General features: G+C 41.9%; 1 protein-coding gene across 1 annotated transcript in view; it reads right to left on the bottom strand.

The window, feature by feature from the left end:
* Positions 1–18,802, bottom strand: part of SNTG2 (syntrophin gamma 2) — a 264,787-nt gene that overhangs the window by 224,973 nt on the left and 21,012 nt on the right. The window contains exons 3-4 of the mRNA XM_063078807.1: positions 17,247–17,303; positions 17,087–17,144 (exon numbers count right to left, since the gene is read on the bottom strand). Coding sequence (XP_062934877.1) covers positions 17,087–17,144; positions 17,247–17,303 — 115 coding nt within the window. The remainder of the gene's footprint in view (positions 1–17,086; positions 17,145–17,246; positions 17,304–18,802) is intronic.

The raw sequence follows: 18,802 nt of genomic DNA, 5'->3' as shown, positions 1-18,802 counted from the left end.
GGTCAGGCCAGGTCAGCAAGCCCTGTGCGGACTGAGGCTGTGACTGGAGCTGATGCATAATGTCAGTGTGCATACAAATATAATGTTATAAATTCTCAAGTAATAAAATTAGAATGCCAGCAGCAATCTAGGTAAATTGCAAAGCACCTGCACAAAATGTCCAAAGTTTTTTAGGAAAATTAAAAGATCAAATTAAAATACTTAAAGAAAACCTTAACCTGAATTCAGGAGTTTAAACAGCAGAAAATAATTTTGATTTTAATGTGAGGAGAAACCGCTTGCTGACCTATTCTTCATTTTCTTCCCCCACTTCCTCCCTTCTCCGCTGTGAGGACAGTTACGTCCCTCATTCCCAGAGCTGGTAGTGCTGTCCGGGTCAGGCCCTGAAAGAACTGACAGAGGGAAGTCCAGTCCTTCCTTACCACCCCCGCCCACTCCTTCAGGTAGGAAAAAGACTGGTGTGATTGCTTTTTAAAAAATTCCCTGGTTTCTTTATTTTTGTTTCCTCTTTCTCTCTGTTTGTGGCAATTGACCAGATCACCAGAACTACTGACACTTGAATTTTAAGTAAAACCATCTGTTAATCATTTCTGGAATGATCAAGGTTCTTAAATAAAGAACCTTGTATACTGACTCCTGTATACGGACTTCAACTGGTCTTGAGACAATGTAGCTCATGCGTTGTCCAAAATTTCACAGAAATCTAAATAATTCTTGTGCTGTAGTTCTAGCTGTAGTGTAAGAAATAAAAAGAGATGAGAGAAACAGCCACATTTACATGTAGTTATTTATAGGGTTATTTTAATGACAAAAATTTAAAAAGCAATATAAAAATTTAAAAATAGTGTGAACCCTTGTAAAATTTTGGTTTAAAGCCAGTGCTGTCGCCCAGTGGAAGGGATCAGAAAAGATTTGCACTACCAGTTGTTCAATAAAAGGTAATGAAAACATAGTTTCCAAGTTAAATCTTTAAAATATTTTCCATTTGATAAGTCATTTTAGTCCTGAAAAATAAAAAGTAAAAAGAAGTAAAATAAGTGAAAAAATAAAATCATGAAAGTTTAATTTTAATTTGAAATTTTAAATAATACTCTTGAATAAAATTAACTACTTGGTTAGATTAGCCTAGGTTTGTGGATTTCAGTTGAAAAATGATTCTAGTTCATTACTGTGATAATACTGCCATTAGATTATAATATAAAATAAAATAGAGCATGTGTATTTTAATCTACATAAATATTCAAATTTGTGCAAAAAAGCTATAATAAGGTAATATTTTCTATTTGCTATACTTGTCTTTTCAAGATAAAGTAATTGCTTTTACCTATGGTGTTATTTGAAGTTATGTGAAGGCAATGCAATCGTGGTTCACGACACAATTATGTTATAATAGGCATAACTCATTCCTTCCGGCAAATTAATTAGTATTTGTGAAATTCAGACATTTTTGTTAAATATTCACTCACATATATATCTGGGTAACATTATAAAATGATAATACTTTTTACCCAGTCTTAATATTAAATAAGTTGTATTTTATTATTTATTTGGACTAATAATGACTAAAAATTGTTGAGCATTTCTTGTATGTCATTCACCTTTCATGGTTCTTCATATGCATTGACTCATTTAATCCACAAAATGACCCCACGGTAAGGCATGTTTATCTCCCACACAAAAGAGCAGGTGACCGTGTGAGTACAGCTCCAACTGCCCTCCCTCAATCCCTCCTTCCCTGACCTCTGGAACAGACAACCTGCAAATCCAGCTATGGTTCATCTATGGCCCATGTATGTGGGTAAAAGAGTATCTGACAAAACATAGCAGAAACTTGCCTACGATCTCTCTTTAATTAACCATATATATTTCCATATAAAAATATACCATTTCTGAGGCCGTCGTCAAGAGGAATTTTTTTCTTTCCAGATAGTTTGCATGGTATTAAAACAATAGCAGTTTGAGTCTTCTGAAACTATCCACTCTGCAAACTCAATTCCAAGGTGCTCAGAAAGGAGCATGTGTTTACACAGAACATCCCCACTTGTATTCTTGGGAACTGTCACTTATATCAACCTGGTCTAAATCCCAAGATAAAATGTCAAAATATGTATTACATTAGGAGACTATCCAATTAAATCAACTTTAAGTTCATTATTAAATTAAGGTTTCTGAATCCTTATGTAGTTTTAGAATTAAATGAATTGTTTTGTTAAACACTATGGAACAGACTATTAAAATGAGTAAGAGAATATCTGTATATGACAATTCAGAGGGAAGCTGTAAGTCTAGAAAGTAGATGAAAATGAACAAAATGTTTTCACATCAAGTGAAGAGCTCAAGAGAAAAGGATTTAGTAAATGGTTTAAACTGGACTGTCAGGAATGTGTGAACTTGAAGAGCATGATTGTTGCTGCATTCTCTTTGGAATTTCACATGGAGGCAAATTCATATTGTGTCCCACGTTGACGACCATTTTCGAAACAGCTCACTTTACAGATATGTAGATTCCAATAATGTTACTAAAACAGATGTTCTGATAAAATGGAAGACAAATGGATTTCCCCAAAGAAACTTGAAGCCTGAGCACAAGTCACACCTGGACGTCACGTGGGCAGGCCAGAGAGGCTGGATGGAATTCCTGAACATGCTGTGCAGCTTAAATTGCTGCTTCTTATATGCTACTGGAGGAGGGAGGACCTACCCTCCAGCAACCAGACATCGCTACCAAGAACCACTAGCTCACGACGGTCCCCAAGAGCTGCCAGTCAAAACTCCATCTGCTAATTAAAATTAACTTGAGGAAGTTAACTGGAGAATACATCCAACAGATGCTTATACAGTCTTAACAGACTGAAATGCTTTATAATAATTTTAGTACAATCCACAGCAACCTGCCAGGGAGCCGACTGCTCCTCCCTAGCAGGGCATTGGCCCAAGACCCCACCTTGTCCACGCTGGGCTCCTGTTGTTCATACGATTACAAACACTATTTCAATATACTTTCTTTTACTTGATTAAACAGAAAAGTAGCTAAATTCGTTTTAATTAACATTTTGTAAAACAAATTTAGAAACAATATTATAGTATTGATCGTTTGCAAGATTTACCCATCTGTGGAAAACGAAAGACCTAAATTGGTATGCTCCGTGTGGACTGCTCACTTTTCAGTGGAATTTCTTTAACTCTGCAGAGTACCGGTGGTGACCGACTTGTGAACAGCTGTGTGAAATGCTTCTCGAATGCAGACTTTAATCTCTCACTATGTACCCCCACACAGGACATCGAGCTTCTTAGATAGAAATAATACATGTTTTGTGAGTCAGGCATAAAACTTTCTTGGGTAGCTCCAAAAAAGAGGTCCTGGAACATTTTTCTACACAGAGTAATATGTTTCCATGGGGTAAGGGACAGACAGAGGAAGACAGAGGGGTCATCTTAAATGGAGCTCCCACCAGCCCAGCTGGCAGAATCTGAATATCAAAAAACAAAACAAAACTGTAATTGCCATTTCTTAAAATGCTTTCATTCTGTAAGATACCATTAATCAAAAAGAACGAATTGAAATTTCTCCTTATGAAATTAATTATTACTATATTTGGGTTAGTTTTACTCAACTGAGAAAAATATATTGCTCTTTTTAAATTGTGAGTTTATTTTCAGAATGTGTAGAAACATAATGCAAAAATTATGTTGCCACTCAACAAATGGCTCCCAATGAATTTTATCCATGGATTTGGGATGCCAATGTCCATTATCAGTGACAGCTTGTTTACTGAAGAGAAACAGTAAAGGAACCCATAAGTCCTACAGACTCAGAAATACTTCCATTGTTCACATTGTCTAGTAGCAGTAGTGCCAAAGATAAGACATGCACATACAATTTTTAAATTTCCTGGCCAAGAATTTGATGTATGGGTTCTTTTTCCTGTAACTCTTATTATCAGGAGCTTTTCAACCAATAAGAAATAGACTTTCTTTCTCCTTGTAAATGTAAGTTGATGGCCCCAAGTACTTTCAATTACAACCATGTGGCCACCCACTTTCAAGAAATTTATGCAGTAAATGATATAAAGACGTGTTACAACATATAAAAGAGTTGTGTAAAGGCACTCTATCAATGAAAATGAGAAGCCTCATTAACCAGTCTTAATAAACTTGGCGGTGAGTTTCATCATCTGCAGGGTCGAGTCCACAGATCAGCTGCAAACGTATCACACCAGCTCCACCCACCTCCACGACAACCAGACAGTAAGGGTTTCCACGTGGCTTTCAACCCTTCCAAAAGCATTAGAGGTAAAACACCATAAATAATGCGCACATAATATGATTGCTAAGTTTAAAAATTGGAATATTTAGAACTGATTAGAATGGCAAATAGCACATCTGAAGCTAAAGTAATGAAGATACAACCCTGACCTTTAGGCTCAGCTCGATGTTTTGGCAGATAACTGAAATTGTTCGTTTTCAATGCCCAGTTTACTCAGTTTTATATTTCTATCGACGAGAAGAAACATGTTTCTCTGGGAAGGAATTGTCAGAAAATGTTGTAGATCCTTACGTAAGTGAAACAACATATCACAGTGGACAATCAGTTTGAACGCTTTTCTCTGCAGAATGACCAGACATACACTTCATCTCATGATTTCTCATAAAGACTTGGTAAATTTCCATGACATTACAAAGCAGTTGTCAAACTGTGATATTCTGCAAAGGAGCTAAAAAATTAGAAGCATGTGTACAGTCTTCTTGGAAATTATTTTTTTAGAAAATGTAGAAAAATGAATGGATGAGTAGCAAATCCTTCAGTTGATCACAAGGACAAATAGTCTCATTTCACTTTTGGTACTTTCCAGAAATAGCCTGCAAAGTGTCCATGTGGTTTATTAAAGGCAGACTCCCTACTGCATAAGTCAAACACATAGAAAAGGTAGCTTTCTCTGAAAATGGAAAAGCTGCACACGCATTCTTACTGGGCTTAACCCCCTCCACTGCCGGAAGTAGATTAGTAACTGTTTCCTAACCATAACCTGAATTATTTCATGGCAGTTCCCAGATCAAAATGTAGATTTCATTCTTTAAAAATCAACTAGACTGTCAGAGTGACACCAAGTGGCTGTGAAATGGACACAGACTGGTCATTCCTTGACTACTCTTGTCATGCTGACAGTCACCAGCATCAGAAGAGAAGCAACATCCAGCCCATGCTCATGTCCAGTGCAGAACCTGTCGTCAGTCCAAATCCCAAAGAGAAGTCCTGTTTTCCAACACACCTTTCACCTTTCGTCATACGGTGATATCACAGCAATGGAGATACACACACACACACACACACACACACACACTCACACACACTCACACACACACACGTACACACACGTACACACACACACACACTCACACACACACACACACACACACACACACACACACACACGAGTCTTTTATTTTTTTTTTAATTAAAATTAGAAAATAAGGGTTGGAGAGAAGCAGAGGGAGCCAGACATGTAATCATGCCCCAAACACTCACTACTTCTGTGCTGTGCATATGTAGATGATGGCATCACATAAATGAAACAGAAATAATGAAAAAAAATACAAGTAAATGTGTGAAGCAGGTAATCATTATACTGCGAGGCATGTTGAAAGAAGGCAGCTTCCACAATACAAGGTTACATTCAGATCCACAGTGTGTATGAGAAAGAGAAAATAAATAATAATAGTAAAAGTTGTTTATATTAAAATTAAACAATAAATAACAATATGTTATTATATCCCTGATACCTGCCATGGTCTATACTCTGCAATGATGTCTCTGTAATAATCAGCCTGAGGCTTTGCAAAATCCTGAAGTGGCTTTGGAGTTGTCAGAGAAAGATGCAATTGTCCTTGGTGTGTTTTCATGAAATTTTATGAAAAGGAACCACATGCCAGAGCCTCCCCTGACTCTTGATAGTTCTGTATAAGCTGGAGCTTCCTGACCTCAACATCTGCTAGTTTCACACTGTTCTTCTTGTGCAGCTTTTACACACTTATCTTTCTAATGAGGTCATAGTGATACAATGTTCACGTGCATTTTCAATACTGCAGTGAATGAGAGAGAAAAATTATATGAGCTTACAATTACGTAACATTCACTAGCTCTGCTTCTCAAAAAGAAATCCCTAAGAGCCCACTACCCCTGGCGTCATTTAGTGCACGTCACACACGCACCATAGCTCTGAGATCTTTGTCCACCCATATTCATTTACTCCTACAGTCATCTATGTTGACTGCCCTCTCTTAGTCATGAATTTTCATCATCACCTTAGCTCAATACTGTTTCAAGTGAAAAGGAAAACTAATATTGTTTCCATCAGAGTCATCCAGAACAGGGACCAGCTGTCCCCTCACTCTGCAAAGGTCCCAGTGAAATCAGCACCGGCCAGAGAGCAGGTGCTGAGCGGCCTCACAACTACCCAGAGGGACACGGAAGTTTGAATATTGAACTGAGTTCATTTCCCAAATTCTACCCTTTTAACATTTCTAGACCTCTCCAAACTTCAATGAATGCCCTTGTACAAGAGGGATTTTATCTAGCTCAAAGGATGTAAGGATTAAATGTTAGTACCCAGAAATGTGGACAGGGACTGTCTCCCCTTCTTTCCATGTGGCCCTGGGAGATTATTTGTGACTGGTAAGAGGGACATTTAAATTCTCGAAATAATTTAAAGAATTTCAGACATTTGGAAGAGGATTTGTGAGGAAAGATTCTCAGACATTTTCTGTAGCAATAACAACCAGGTTTCCTTCTTTCTTTCAAAAACCTGCTTTCTTAATTGTACCATCAAGTGAATCCTTTGAAAGTAAACAGCCGCCTGACAGCATGCCAGTTCACCCTCTACTTCTTACCAGTCAGCTCCTGGAGATGAAGGCTCCTGCAACACAGAATTTAAATTAAACCCGCAACGGGTAACATGTGTATTTCAGAGCTTTTGGTACATCTTGTAATTCTCTGTGAATTTTCAACATCTCTCACTCAGCTACGAAGTCAATTTTTATCATCCTTGACAACTTCTATTTACTCTGATAGCTTTAAAAGTTTACTTTCCATAGATTCATTAACGATAAAGAAGTAATATCGAAATGCCCTTCATTCAGTTTGCTGTACCTCTGACTATACAAGGGACTGCACTCCTATGGCAAACTAATGGAGACGAAAAGCAGATTTTGGTTTGTTACAGAGAGCAGAGTAAGGAAAGTTTGACCTAAAAATCCCAGATCTGACTCCACATCCACACATCCCAAGGTGAGAAGAGGTTTCTCACAATCTATCTCTACACAAATTCAGCCAGACCCAGGCTGCACCATCTGAAATAGGTCGCTATCAAACATTTACAGACCTCCAGAAAAAAATAAATAAAAGATAGCGACTGACTTATTTATCAGTGTGCGCACACAGCCTGAAAATTTTTAAAACATTTTAAATTTCAAAAGCCTTTTCCTTTACAGCAGAGAGAGGGACGATCCTGCAACACAGCAGGCATGATTAGCAGCAGAGGTAGAGCCCTAGGTCTGGAAAGCAAGACCCCCGCGGGACAGAACCGTGAAGTACTCAACTCTGTAAAAAGGTCGTCAGATGTTTCAATCTCACAGCTCTGAGGTGGACACTCTGCTCCTGTCATCGATTTTGCTGGGGTGTGTAATAGGGCCGGTCACAAGGATTTCAACATTAAAATAAAGATACATAAGTTAGTATTAAATGGAAGGGATGGAATCAGAGGAGAAATTTAAGTATTATGGGGAAATATTAAATTCAGCAAAATAAATGAAGTACCTTGAGCACAAAAATACCTTAATTATTAATCTGCTATAATGATGACATGCTCATGGCAGTAAGACATTAATAACAGGAGAACATTTTAGAGAAGAATATAAAGTGGGGTGGGGTCTCGGGGACCTGCGTGTAAATCACATCACGCCAGGCTCAAAAGCTCTGTGAGGTTGACATGAGAAGTCTTATGTTTCCCACTGTCACAGGTGTCAGGCTGTAGTGTAAGAAAGTGAAATGATTCGGACAAAATCATACTACAGCTGAGGCTCTGTGGAGACCCAAGTTGGGAGCTTCTGGACAGCGTTTTTTTTTTTTTTTTTCACTTTTTCCCTCCTCAGTGTAATATATAATATAATATATATATGGTTATACTGTGTCAATATGCAAGCATCTTTATAAATAATAGAGCAAGCCCCGATTCCAACCTGACATTCAAGCTGCAATGTAGGCACTTCCTTTATAAGAACTGATCATCTATTGAGAATATTTACTTACACTTAGCAATGAGTGTTCCCCATAGAAAAGACTGAATACTTCTGATTCTTTCTGCCCTTTTTAATGGCACAAATTACCTCCCTCCCCAATCTCCTTTTGGATTCAGTTTCTGGGTATTTTCTTTTTTTATTTCTTTTTTTTTTTTTTTTTTTGTCATTTTCGTGACCAGTACTCAGCCAGTGAGTGCACCAGCCATTCCTATATAGGATCCAAACCCACGGTGGGAGCGTCACTGTGCTCCCAGCGCCACACTCTCCCGAGTGCGCCACGGGCTCGGCCCTTTCTGGGTATTTTCTAATTGTCCCATTTATCTCCTGAATACAGGCATCAAATTAGGTACAGTGTTCAGGCCTATCCAAATTCTTATTGAAACATTATTATTTATTTATTAAATTATTAAGATAAATTATTATTTACTCACATAATTAATTGAATTGAACTGTGTTTGTGCATAAATTTTATTAGTACATAATGATATCGCATGCTGTAGTAGGAAGAACTGAATTTTGAGACAAAAATCTGTTTATAATGAAATTGCCCTTTCTCAGCATTATAAACCTGGGAAGCCATTGTTTCTCTGTTTATTTCCTGACCTATCAAAAGTGCATGAACAATCATACATAGCTTGTCTATTTTACACAGTTTTCATGAAAATCCAGTGAAAATGGAAATTATTTTTATGCTACAAAATACCAATGAAAGGAATTCCTCTCAAGATGATGATTTCTAACTCCTGTCTAACTTCTTGTTGCCTTACACGTTTCTTGTCGCTCATTGTTTTCATATTGTACATAGTTTTTCTTTATTTTTTGTTCTTAAGATTTTACCACATTAGAAAAGGCACATTTAAATTTCATTTAATTATAGAGAAACTCTCCATTCTTCCTCTCATTTATAAAGTACAAGCTATTCAATCACTAATAGAAAGCTACTATGCTAAATAATAAAAAGAGGATTATGGAATTATGCAATACTGCTTCTGCTTTTCAAAAACATAAAATGTCATTGACTGGGAACACCTCATGCTCGATGTGCGTGTGTGTGCGTGTGTGCGATCGAGTATGTGCATCCACTATGTATTTATTGCAGAACAATGTGAGAAGCCTCACAGATGAGGTGCGACCAGGTTTGCATTCTAACTGGGATGTTGATAAATGAGCAGAGCAGGCAGAGCCTCTGTAGGAGAGGGAAGATTTGGGGAGCCTGAATCAGACCAGAGAGGAGACAAGCATGGCTGGGAGAAAGGGCACGATCACAGACTGGCAGGATGGTCCCAACAGCTTTGAGATGGCCTGAGTGACTGCATGCTGGTGCAGTCAAGAGACAGACCTCAGTGGTTTCTGGCCAAGGGGGTAGCAGGGCCATGTAGAAAAATTACGTCCAAAGAGTGTGAATATAAATAAGAAGTCTGCATTCTCAGCATTAAAACTACACTCATACAAAAATAATCTGATTCTAATAATCTGTGTAGTCACCGCTATAGAATGGTATGAAATCCTGTTGCCCACGGTGGTGTGCACGTGTGTCAGTGCGATTCTCAGTGCCTGGCGTGACTGCTGAGCTACACTGGTGGGTATCTTGATGGGTGCGAGTGCTCTGTGCCTGAACAGATGGGCGTGGCAGGTGCACCCAAGATACCACACTGAGCATCCCTGAGAATTGAGGGGAGAAGCACCTCAGGATTTAAGTGTCTCAGGGGCCAAGCTCGACCTCATCAGAACTGAATCCTCGCACTGAGGGCTGACTGGTTCAGAAGTCACAGTGATGCAACAGGACTTCTCCACTATACTGTAAGATGAAAACCAAGTAGTGCGCTTCTCAGTTCTATGTAATTCCTCCTTGTGAAACAACATCTCTGGGGCCACTCATATTCCGAGGAGCCGGCTGGTATGAGAAAGACTCCTTCACTTATTTAAATGAAACACTCCTTGTAGGTAGAATTAACTGCCCTTTCTTCTATTTTTTGGTCTGGTCAGCCCCAGAACTGTATCAAGACAGTTCCAGTAGCAGTTCTGTGCACCCCTGACCTCCCACAGGGCCACATGGACTGACCTTCAGTCTTCACGGGACCAGGCTTCTCATGAAACAGAAGACATAACCATTCAGGACCAGCATTCACCTGCTTTTCAAACAGAATTCCCTGGTAAAATGTGTACAAAGCTCCTGAGAGTCTTGTGATGCCTGGAGGACCCAGGCTTGGCCGGCTACCCTGTCCAGCATCTCAGCATATCTCAAGCGCATCACTGAAAGGGAGCTTTGGGGCAGTCTAATCCAGAACTTCATTCTACAATGAGACAACTGAAGTCAAAATAGGACAAAGACTTTCTTGGAATTACCCTTCACAATTCCAAGGTCACTTTGTGTAGACTTCCCACATCCACCTGCTGATCTTTCCTTACTGACCTGGAAAGTTTACTTACATTCCTGATATAGAGTTTAGCACATTACATTGTGTGTATTTTTTGGCAAAAACAACTTTACTCTGTACCTTAATTTAAGAGATATATAAACTTCATTCAGTTTATGAAGAAAAATATTACATTTGATGACATATGCCCTAGGCCATTTAAGAAAAATATATTTGGGATACACACACACACACACACACACACACACACATGTATATATATAAATGATGAGTTTACGTGTAGATTTACACCTATGCAAGCACACAAAGACACACTAACTCACACAAATTTTGAAAATATGAAATAGATGAAGAGAGAGATGATGGATAGATAGACAGACAGACAAGGACAGATACATGCTCCATTATTTGCCTCTGGTTTTCCTCCCCACATGGCATTTAACAAGTGCAGAAAGAAATAAGAAGAGAGGGGGAAGAAGACCAGAGCCAGAGTTATAGGAAGGTTGTGTGGACTCTGCGTGTCCTGGGTCTACACGCTGCTCCACTTCCACTGACCTCCACCTTTCTTTGTGGTACCATTAGAAAAAAAAAATGTATCGGCATTTCCCATAAAATTGTAGACATTTCTTCCCAAGGTAAATGATCATAATCTCAGGGGCCTGACTGACGCTCACAGGTTTGTCACGTGGGATGTTGCAGTTTTCCAATCTGAATAAGGAGAATCTTATCACATTATTTATAAGATTTTTCCCAGCTAATAACCATTCATGACGGACTAACCATTAGAGTAAAAAACCACAGTTTTAGTTTACACTACATACTTTAGGAGACGTTGGTGTGACAAATAGTACAGGGACTTAGAAGAACACCAGTGTGAATTTGGAAGCCCCAACAGAAGTCATTTTCTAGCTCCGTGTGTCAGCTGCTCTCTCCCTTGCACCGAGTTCACCATGTGTCCCAAGCTCCCAGGTTCGGTCCCTCAAGTCGTTCCCCACCTGAGGAAAGAGACCACAGCAGGTGCTGATACCACACCTCCAGGAGGGGAGGCCGACACTTGTCCCATTCTGCCTCTGTGAGAAGGGCTCATGGTATGCACCAGAATAAGGATTCGTCAAGTGTCTTAGGAGCAGAGCGAGATAAACAGACCAGATCTGCGTCTTCCAGGAAATGTGGCTCTGGCTGGCACAACTGGCAGTGACAAAGCACAAGGAGGACCATCCCGTGCTGCCCGCTACTGCCACACCCCCTATGCTGATGGCAGATCCTGGCCGGGGGCACTGCTGGGGACGGCAGTGTGCTGGTCTCAGTGGAATCGGGGGACAGAACGAGGTGGTCTAAACAACCATGGAGAGCATGTCCTTAACTATTCTGAGGGTGAACTTGGGCACCCACCTGGTTAGCGAGATGCAAAGGAAAAAATAAATACGGCAAAGGCTTCCCTTCCACCACGCGGTGTCCCCCACATTTCCCTTTTTTCCTTTCTGGAACGAAGACACATTATCTTGAAATACAGCCACCATTTTGCAAATACGCCACAGCAATCACGAGGACAAAACCCCACACTGAGGATGGCTCAGCAGAGGATGGAAAGGCATAGGGATCTGCGCGACACCACCAACCACCAGATTTCCTGCCAAGTGAGAAAGAAAACCCCTGTGTCCTCAAGTCACCAGGAACTGAGTGCACATCACAGCCAGACACAGCCTGCCTGGAGCTGAACCCACGGGCTTCCTGAGGCCAGCACGTCAGGCCATACAGGCTGACAAGGTGACAAAGTGACCGTGCTCGGGCAGGGCTGGCAAGTGTGTCCTCCTTTGTCCAGTGCTCTTCCCAGGGGTGCACACACACAGAGACCTAGAGCTCAGGCAGACACGTGCACACGGAACGTCCACTCACTTAACACAGGAAGTCAAGGCACAGAAAGGAAGCTTGATACGAAGGGTTTGTCTTCAAATTAATTTGACCGCATTTCCATTTAGATCCTCAGTAACCCAGGCCTCACACCCCAGCTGGTCTGAGGAGTTTACGTGCTTCTTTTTTTGATTGAATAACTCACTACTACTTTTGCAGGAAGTTATCAAAGTGATAGCACTCAGCCCCCGGCAATAGCACCCTAGGCAGAGCAGTATCCTGAGAAATGAGCAAAACCGGGTAAAGAATACAAATAGATATCTCAGGTGCATCACGCTGATCCTTCACTAACGTTTTGGAAGGGAGCGCAGTAGGACAGACTGCATGCCGGCTGCGTGCTCACCCGGCATTCGCATGTGGGTGTCCTTGGGAGATCTCTTTAATGTCTCCCTGCCTCAGTGTCCTCATCTGTAAAATGGGGATGCTAGTAATGGTCCTCATCTCACAGGGTGGGTTCAAGGTCATGCGACTGATGCCTGGAACACAGAAAGTAGTAGCTAACCTTTTACTATACTTTTCTCCATAGTACTGTCCAGACCTGATGCATTATGATTGCATTTGTATCTTTGTTGACTGTCTTTTTCCACTACAGTGTGAATTCTATGAAGGCAAGAAATTAACCTTTTTTCCCTACTCTGCTCTCAGCATCAAGGACAATGCTTCACATACAGAGCTCTGTGAATACTTGTTATCTGAATGGACGAATGAATGAATGAGCCAATGGCTGTAATCACAGTATTCATGAATGGTTTGTCTGGTGTTTATGAAGTTTGAAGTGATCAGGTGGAACATGATTTGATATAGTTAAGAAACGGAAGACGTTGAAATTCATGTATAAAAAAGTAAATTAATGTTTTTGTTTTCTGCTTTGATCTAACAGTTTACAACCACCCCATTACTAACTATGAGTCAGGTGGAACCTCAGACTAACCAAGTGCACTGGCTTACATAGTAGGAAAATGAGAGCTGGGGAGTCCTTCCCACATACCTAAGCCTTTTATCTGGGGATAGTTATACACCCATGCAAGTCAAGAAGAGTATTTGAGACCATGGAATGCTGAAAACAGTTTCTCTCAGGATCAGCAGGTGCTCCTAGTTCCAATTAATGATCTTAGCTTTTGATCTTCTTGTCTAAATCCTAAACTATTGATTACTCTGTGCTTGTGGGTAATGGGTATATGCTACCTGCTTCCATGCCTGGGTAATGGGTATGTGTTTGCTGCTTTTATACCAAGGTAATGGGTATATGCTTCATTCTTTCATAACTAGGTAATGTGTGCATGCTCTATGCTTTCACATGGGTAATTGGTAAACACTCCACGTTTTCACACCTGGGTAATGGGTGTGTGCTCCATGTTTTCATACCTGGGTATTGGGTGTACACTCCATGCTTTCATACCTGGGTATTGGGTGTACACTCCATGCTTTCATACCTGGGTATTGGGTATACACTCCACGTTTTCATACCTGGGTATTGGGTGTACACTCCATGCTTTCATACCTGGGTATTGGGTGTACACTCCATGCTTTCATGCCAGGGTATTGGATGTACACTCCATGCTTTCATACCTGGGTATTGGGTGTACACTCCATGCTTTCATACCTGGGTCTTGGGTGTACACTCCATGCTTTCACACCTGGGTATTGGGTGTACACTCCATGCTTTCATGCCTAGGTATTGAGGGTACACTCCATGCTTTCATGCCTAGGTATTGAGTGTACACTCAATGTTTTCATACCTGGGTACTAGGTGTATACACAATGCTCTCAAGCTCTGTCTCCTGAACTCTGGGTCTCCATGGGCTCTGGCATGCTGAGTCCCACAATATCTCCTGTCCACTTGATCCTGATGCCAGACTCTTATGTCAGTGTCACACAAGAGACTCAGGACAGCCCAGAGGCTCCCCGTGACTGTAAAGCACTGTCCTGTGACATATGCTGAAGAGACAGACTAGATGAGACCAAGTCCCTGACCTCCAAAAGCTCCCATGCCGTTGAGGCATTTTGTGCAAGACTCTGCAGGGAGTTATTGGTGTAGAACATGCATACAATGAAGAATGAAGAAATGTGTCTCTGAAACACTCTTGCTCTGGCCATGGCACATGCAATGGCTCCCTGTGGGGAGAGAGTTGGAGCAAGGAGAAGTGCGACCGGTTTATCTCGAGGAAACATGTTGAGTGATGGTGGGGGGGGGGGGGGCAAAGTGACAGGGCGCACTGCAGGAGGACTGGTGAGGCGACAGTACTGATGATGAGAGTGGGAGCAGGCTTGGAACAGAGAGTGACTTCGTGCTGCGACTTGTGAGGCTTCCAGGCAGCTGGAGAAAAAAATGTCCAGCTTCGGAAGAGAGCTGTATCAGCATGTTCTGACTCTCCAGAAGGGACGTTTGGAACCTACTGGTCCCAGTTTCTCTGACCACGTCCACCCTGCCGTGGCTGCCCAGGTGTGGGGACAGCGGCCCCCTGCCAGGTCCTCTCACACTGACAGTCACGCTGTGCAGTGCGTGGTTTCCTCGAGCTGCTAACCCATCTACAGACAAAACAGGTTTTCTTTCTGAATTGAGCAAAAACTCCTTTGTTAATTTGTATCTGTTACCTGTTTGTTAATCTTACTCCCCTGTTCTTTTTCTTTTCTGAGACTTGTATTCATATCCAAAAATTAAAAAAAAAAAAAAATACACAACTGAAAAATAACTGGCGATGCTCAGAAAGATTACAGAACCATAAATGCACTGAGTGACTCTTCTTCCAGTTGCTAATCAGTCACTCGGACGGTTCACAGCACTGCACAAGTAATGACACGTGCCTGCCGCAGTTAGGGATGGCTTTATCTCTTCCTGGCAGGATTTTACTTTGAATGTACTGCAGAACGCAGCTTCTGCACAGCCATTCGATTCCACAATCATAACACTTGTTACATACAACAGAAATGCTTTAGTCCAGTTTAATCATAGTGTTTACTTTGAAATACTTGAGAAACCTCAAAAAGAATCGTCATTTGATTCACGGACCTGCCGAGCTCTTCCACCGTTCCTGCTATCTATGGTCACAGCTGAAACCATTTTCTTATAAAACTTCAATTCTTCGGAGCTACCAAGAACACCACCACCAAGGGGTGTCCTGCCCTCGTGTTCTCTCCTAGCTGCTGAGTGATGAGGGCCCCTCTGCTCTGAGGCAGAGGAAGACAGCTGGCGTACGGGATTCTTGGCTCTCAGCCCCTGAACAAATATAATCCTGCCTGTCACAGGCTTTGTTTAAACCGCCCCCACAGCAAAATGTTACGTCCGGAAGCTTCTGCCACAGGCACGGCGGTTCTGAGGGCAGCGTGTCCGCAGACCCTGCCCGGTCACTAACGCCTGCGGGACTCCCCAGCCCAGGAACCACCTGGCTCTCAGTGTGTCCCCTCTGCACTGGGCTTAAGGTTTGGGTGCAATTAGGTGAAAAAGTAAGAACATTTTAAGAGAAAGTGTGAGATTATCCCACACTCTTCACTCAAGCCTGCACTTTGACGGAGCGCTGGGGAACACAGGCTGGTGGCTGCGGTCACACTGTGCGTTTCAGTCTGAGGTTCACGCGCTCATGTCTGGGGCCCAGCCTCACATCCTTTCCCAGTGCTGGCCGCAAGCACGTAAGTTAGTGGCCCTCACACCAGTGTGCACACTCAGGCGTCCCCCTTGCTCAGACAATGTGGGATAAGTCCCCTGAGCTACAAGTCCAGGAGCAGGCTGGGGACCGGCGAGATGGCAGAGCACGCAGAGCAGGTGGAGGAGGCTGGCCATGGGAGGCTGGGGCCTATGCCAGTTAGACGGGGCTATGCCAGTGAACAAAGTCATCTTATTATATCAGAAAACCTCCCTCTCGTGTGAAAAGCAACCTGCCCAGTGCTGGAATATGTGGCCACAAACCCACCCTCACTGTCTGCTGCTGCACATAGTGACCTCTCGATATGTGACAGTCATCTTGTGATTTTTCGTCCTGCAACCAGTGCTCCCTGTGGCAGAGTGAGGTGGCAGTTAATGAATTCATGCCAGTTGCCAGCTACTGAACAGGGGCATTCTCGGCTTCCCTCTGGACCCACTCCTGAGCGTTCTAATGTGATTCGGCAGCAGGTATGCCACCCTCTTTTGCAGAGGCTTTTGTAACAGAGACTTTAGTGAACACTCTGAGTTCTTCATGCATGTTTAATTCTTCTCAATTTTTTAAGATACCGCAAGAAACTCCATGTTCAAACCCCTGAATCATCAGTCTCTTTAGAGGGAAACTTGATGTCAAACACTAAATGAGTATCTCTCTTAAGGGCTTGTAGGATCAGCAGAAATGAAAAAGGGCAGCATCTTATCAGGAGATAAAAAGCGTCCTTTGAAACAAGGCACAGCCACAAAAATAAAAGGGAAGTTCAAATGCTCAGGCAAAATAAATATGTGCTAATTTTTGTCATTTTAAATAATCTGCTATCTCGCAAACAGTTCTGATACATACACAGATCATTTTGGCTATTTTTACCTGCTTGGTCTTTGAATATTTTTGATATGACGACAGGGACGTTGTGCTCGGCACCCCCCTGAAAGACACAGCCACCAGAAGGAAGCACAGTTACCATGATTCACGCTGAAAACGTGCTTTGAAAAGGAAGAGCAGGCAGTGGAAAAAAGCATGCTCATACCTTTATGCTCAGGCCCAAGCCGCCAACAGGCTGTCTGCGAAGTGTCACAGTTCTGTGCTTTAAAAAATTGTAGAAAACAAACCAAGTTTAGATTAAAATACACCATCAGAAAGTGAATGCAAGATGTACAGACAACTTCTGAATTTAAACTTAAATAATTGTTAACATACATTTCCAAAGCAACGTTGCCTACACACTATGGTCACGACACTATCACAAACCTTGGATCTGTGGTGCGACACATACGGAAACAAAGATATCGATTCAATGAGGCCCTATTTCATGCATTGCTTGAAATTCATTTAAAATTCCTGCAAGATCGTCACATCACCCCCGTGTTTGCCTGCAAGGAGCCAAGGCTCCAGCGAGGGGCACGACCAGCCCACGTTCTCCAGGGTAGTTCAGTGAAGCCGTGTGTGTGCCCAGGTTTGTTTCAAAGTTGGTCTCTTATCACTAATCCCAGAGCAGGCCGCCTCTTCACCACGTGTCCCCACCAAGTTCAGTCACATTCAGGCCAGTTGTTAAGTGACCATTATTAATTTATAAGTAATCAATTTTTAATGCCCTTTGACCTCAGATCCCTCATGATACTTAAATGTAGGTGGTGGTGAAAAGCTGACAGTACAGCACTTTCTCAGATGGCTACTGAAATGGCCAAAATCTCCAAGTCTCTCACACACCAAATCACGCATGTGCGTTCTGTTGTGGTCTGAACTGACTGAAGCAATTATCATCTAGCAGCAAGGGGACAAGGGTCGGGCAGCCAGATGCTGAGAGGGCATGAGCAGGGTGGCCTTGGGCTAAAGGAACTGTAACGTATCCACTGAAGTGGGCAGATGTGGTAGGAAAAACAAAATTGACCCTGTTTTTTTTTTTTTTTTTTTTAAAGTAAAAACACAAGCACTTTCAGGCTGAATGGCTCTAAAAAAAAAAAAAAGCCGTTGTCTGCACAGCCAGGACAGGAGATGGCAGAAGGGACAGGGCCTCCGCCATGGAGCGGGGGCACCACAGGGCGCTGGTCCTACTCACAAGGCTCGCTCATGGGCGAACAGGCACAGAAACAGTGGGCTGATGAGAAAACCTGCCTCACACTCATGCGTGTCTTCCACAGCCTGTAAAATGCACTGCAATTTTATTATTAGGAATGAATGTATTGCAAACTCGAATTAAAGAAGCCAAATATTATAACAAATACATTTACTTTAAAGTGCCTACAAATTAAGTAACATTTAATTGACTTTACTATTTTGAGATTTTTTGCACATACACCACTTTTAACTGATTAAATATTTATATAGTCATAATCAGAAAAAGAGCTGCATTTCAGGAACTTTAGGTTCAGAGCCATCATTTTGACCTCTCCTTGTCCTAGGCTGTATTCCAAATGAAAGAGACCGGTGAGCAGCAGAGTCAAACTCACTCCTGTGACATGTGTCCCATGGGCTCCTTCTACAATCATACTCTCAGTATTCATCTGAAATTCCAGGAACAGTTGACATTACACACTATACCAAAGGACGGCCGCAGCAGATGCGACTTTACACCATGTCCATTGC

The sequence above is a fragment of the Cynocephalus volans genome, chromosome 14 (genome assembly GCF_027409185.1).
Source record: "Cynocephalus volans isolate mCynVol1 chromosome 14, mCynVol1.pri, whole genome shotgun sequence".
NCBI classification, from domain to species: domain Eukaryota; kingdom Metazoa; phylum Chordata; class Mammalia; order Dermoptera; family Cynocephalidae; genus Cynocephalus; species Cynocephalus volans.
Note: the sequence above shows the minus strand (reverse complement) of the source record. Positions and strands in the feature narration are given on the sequence as shown.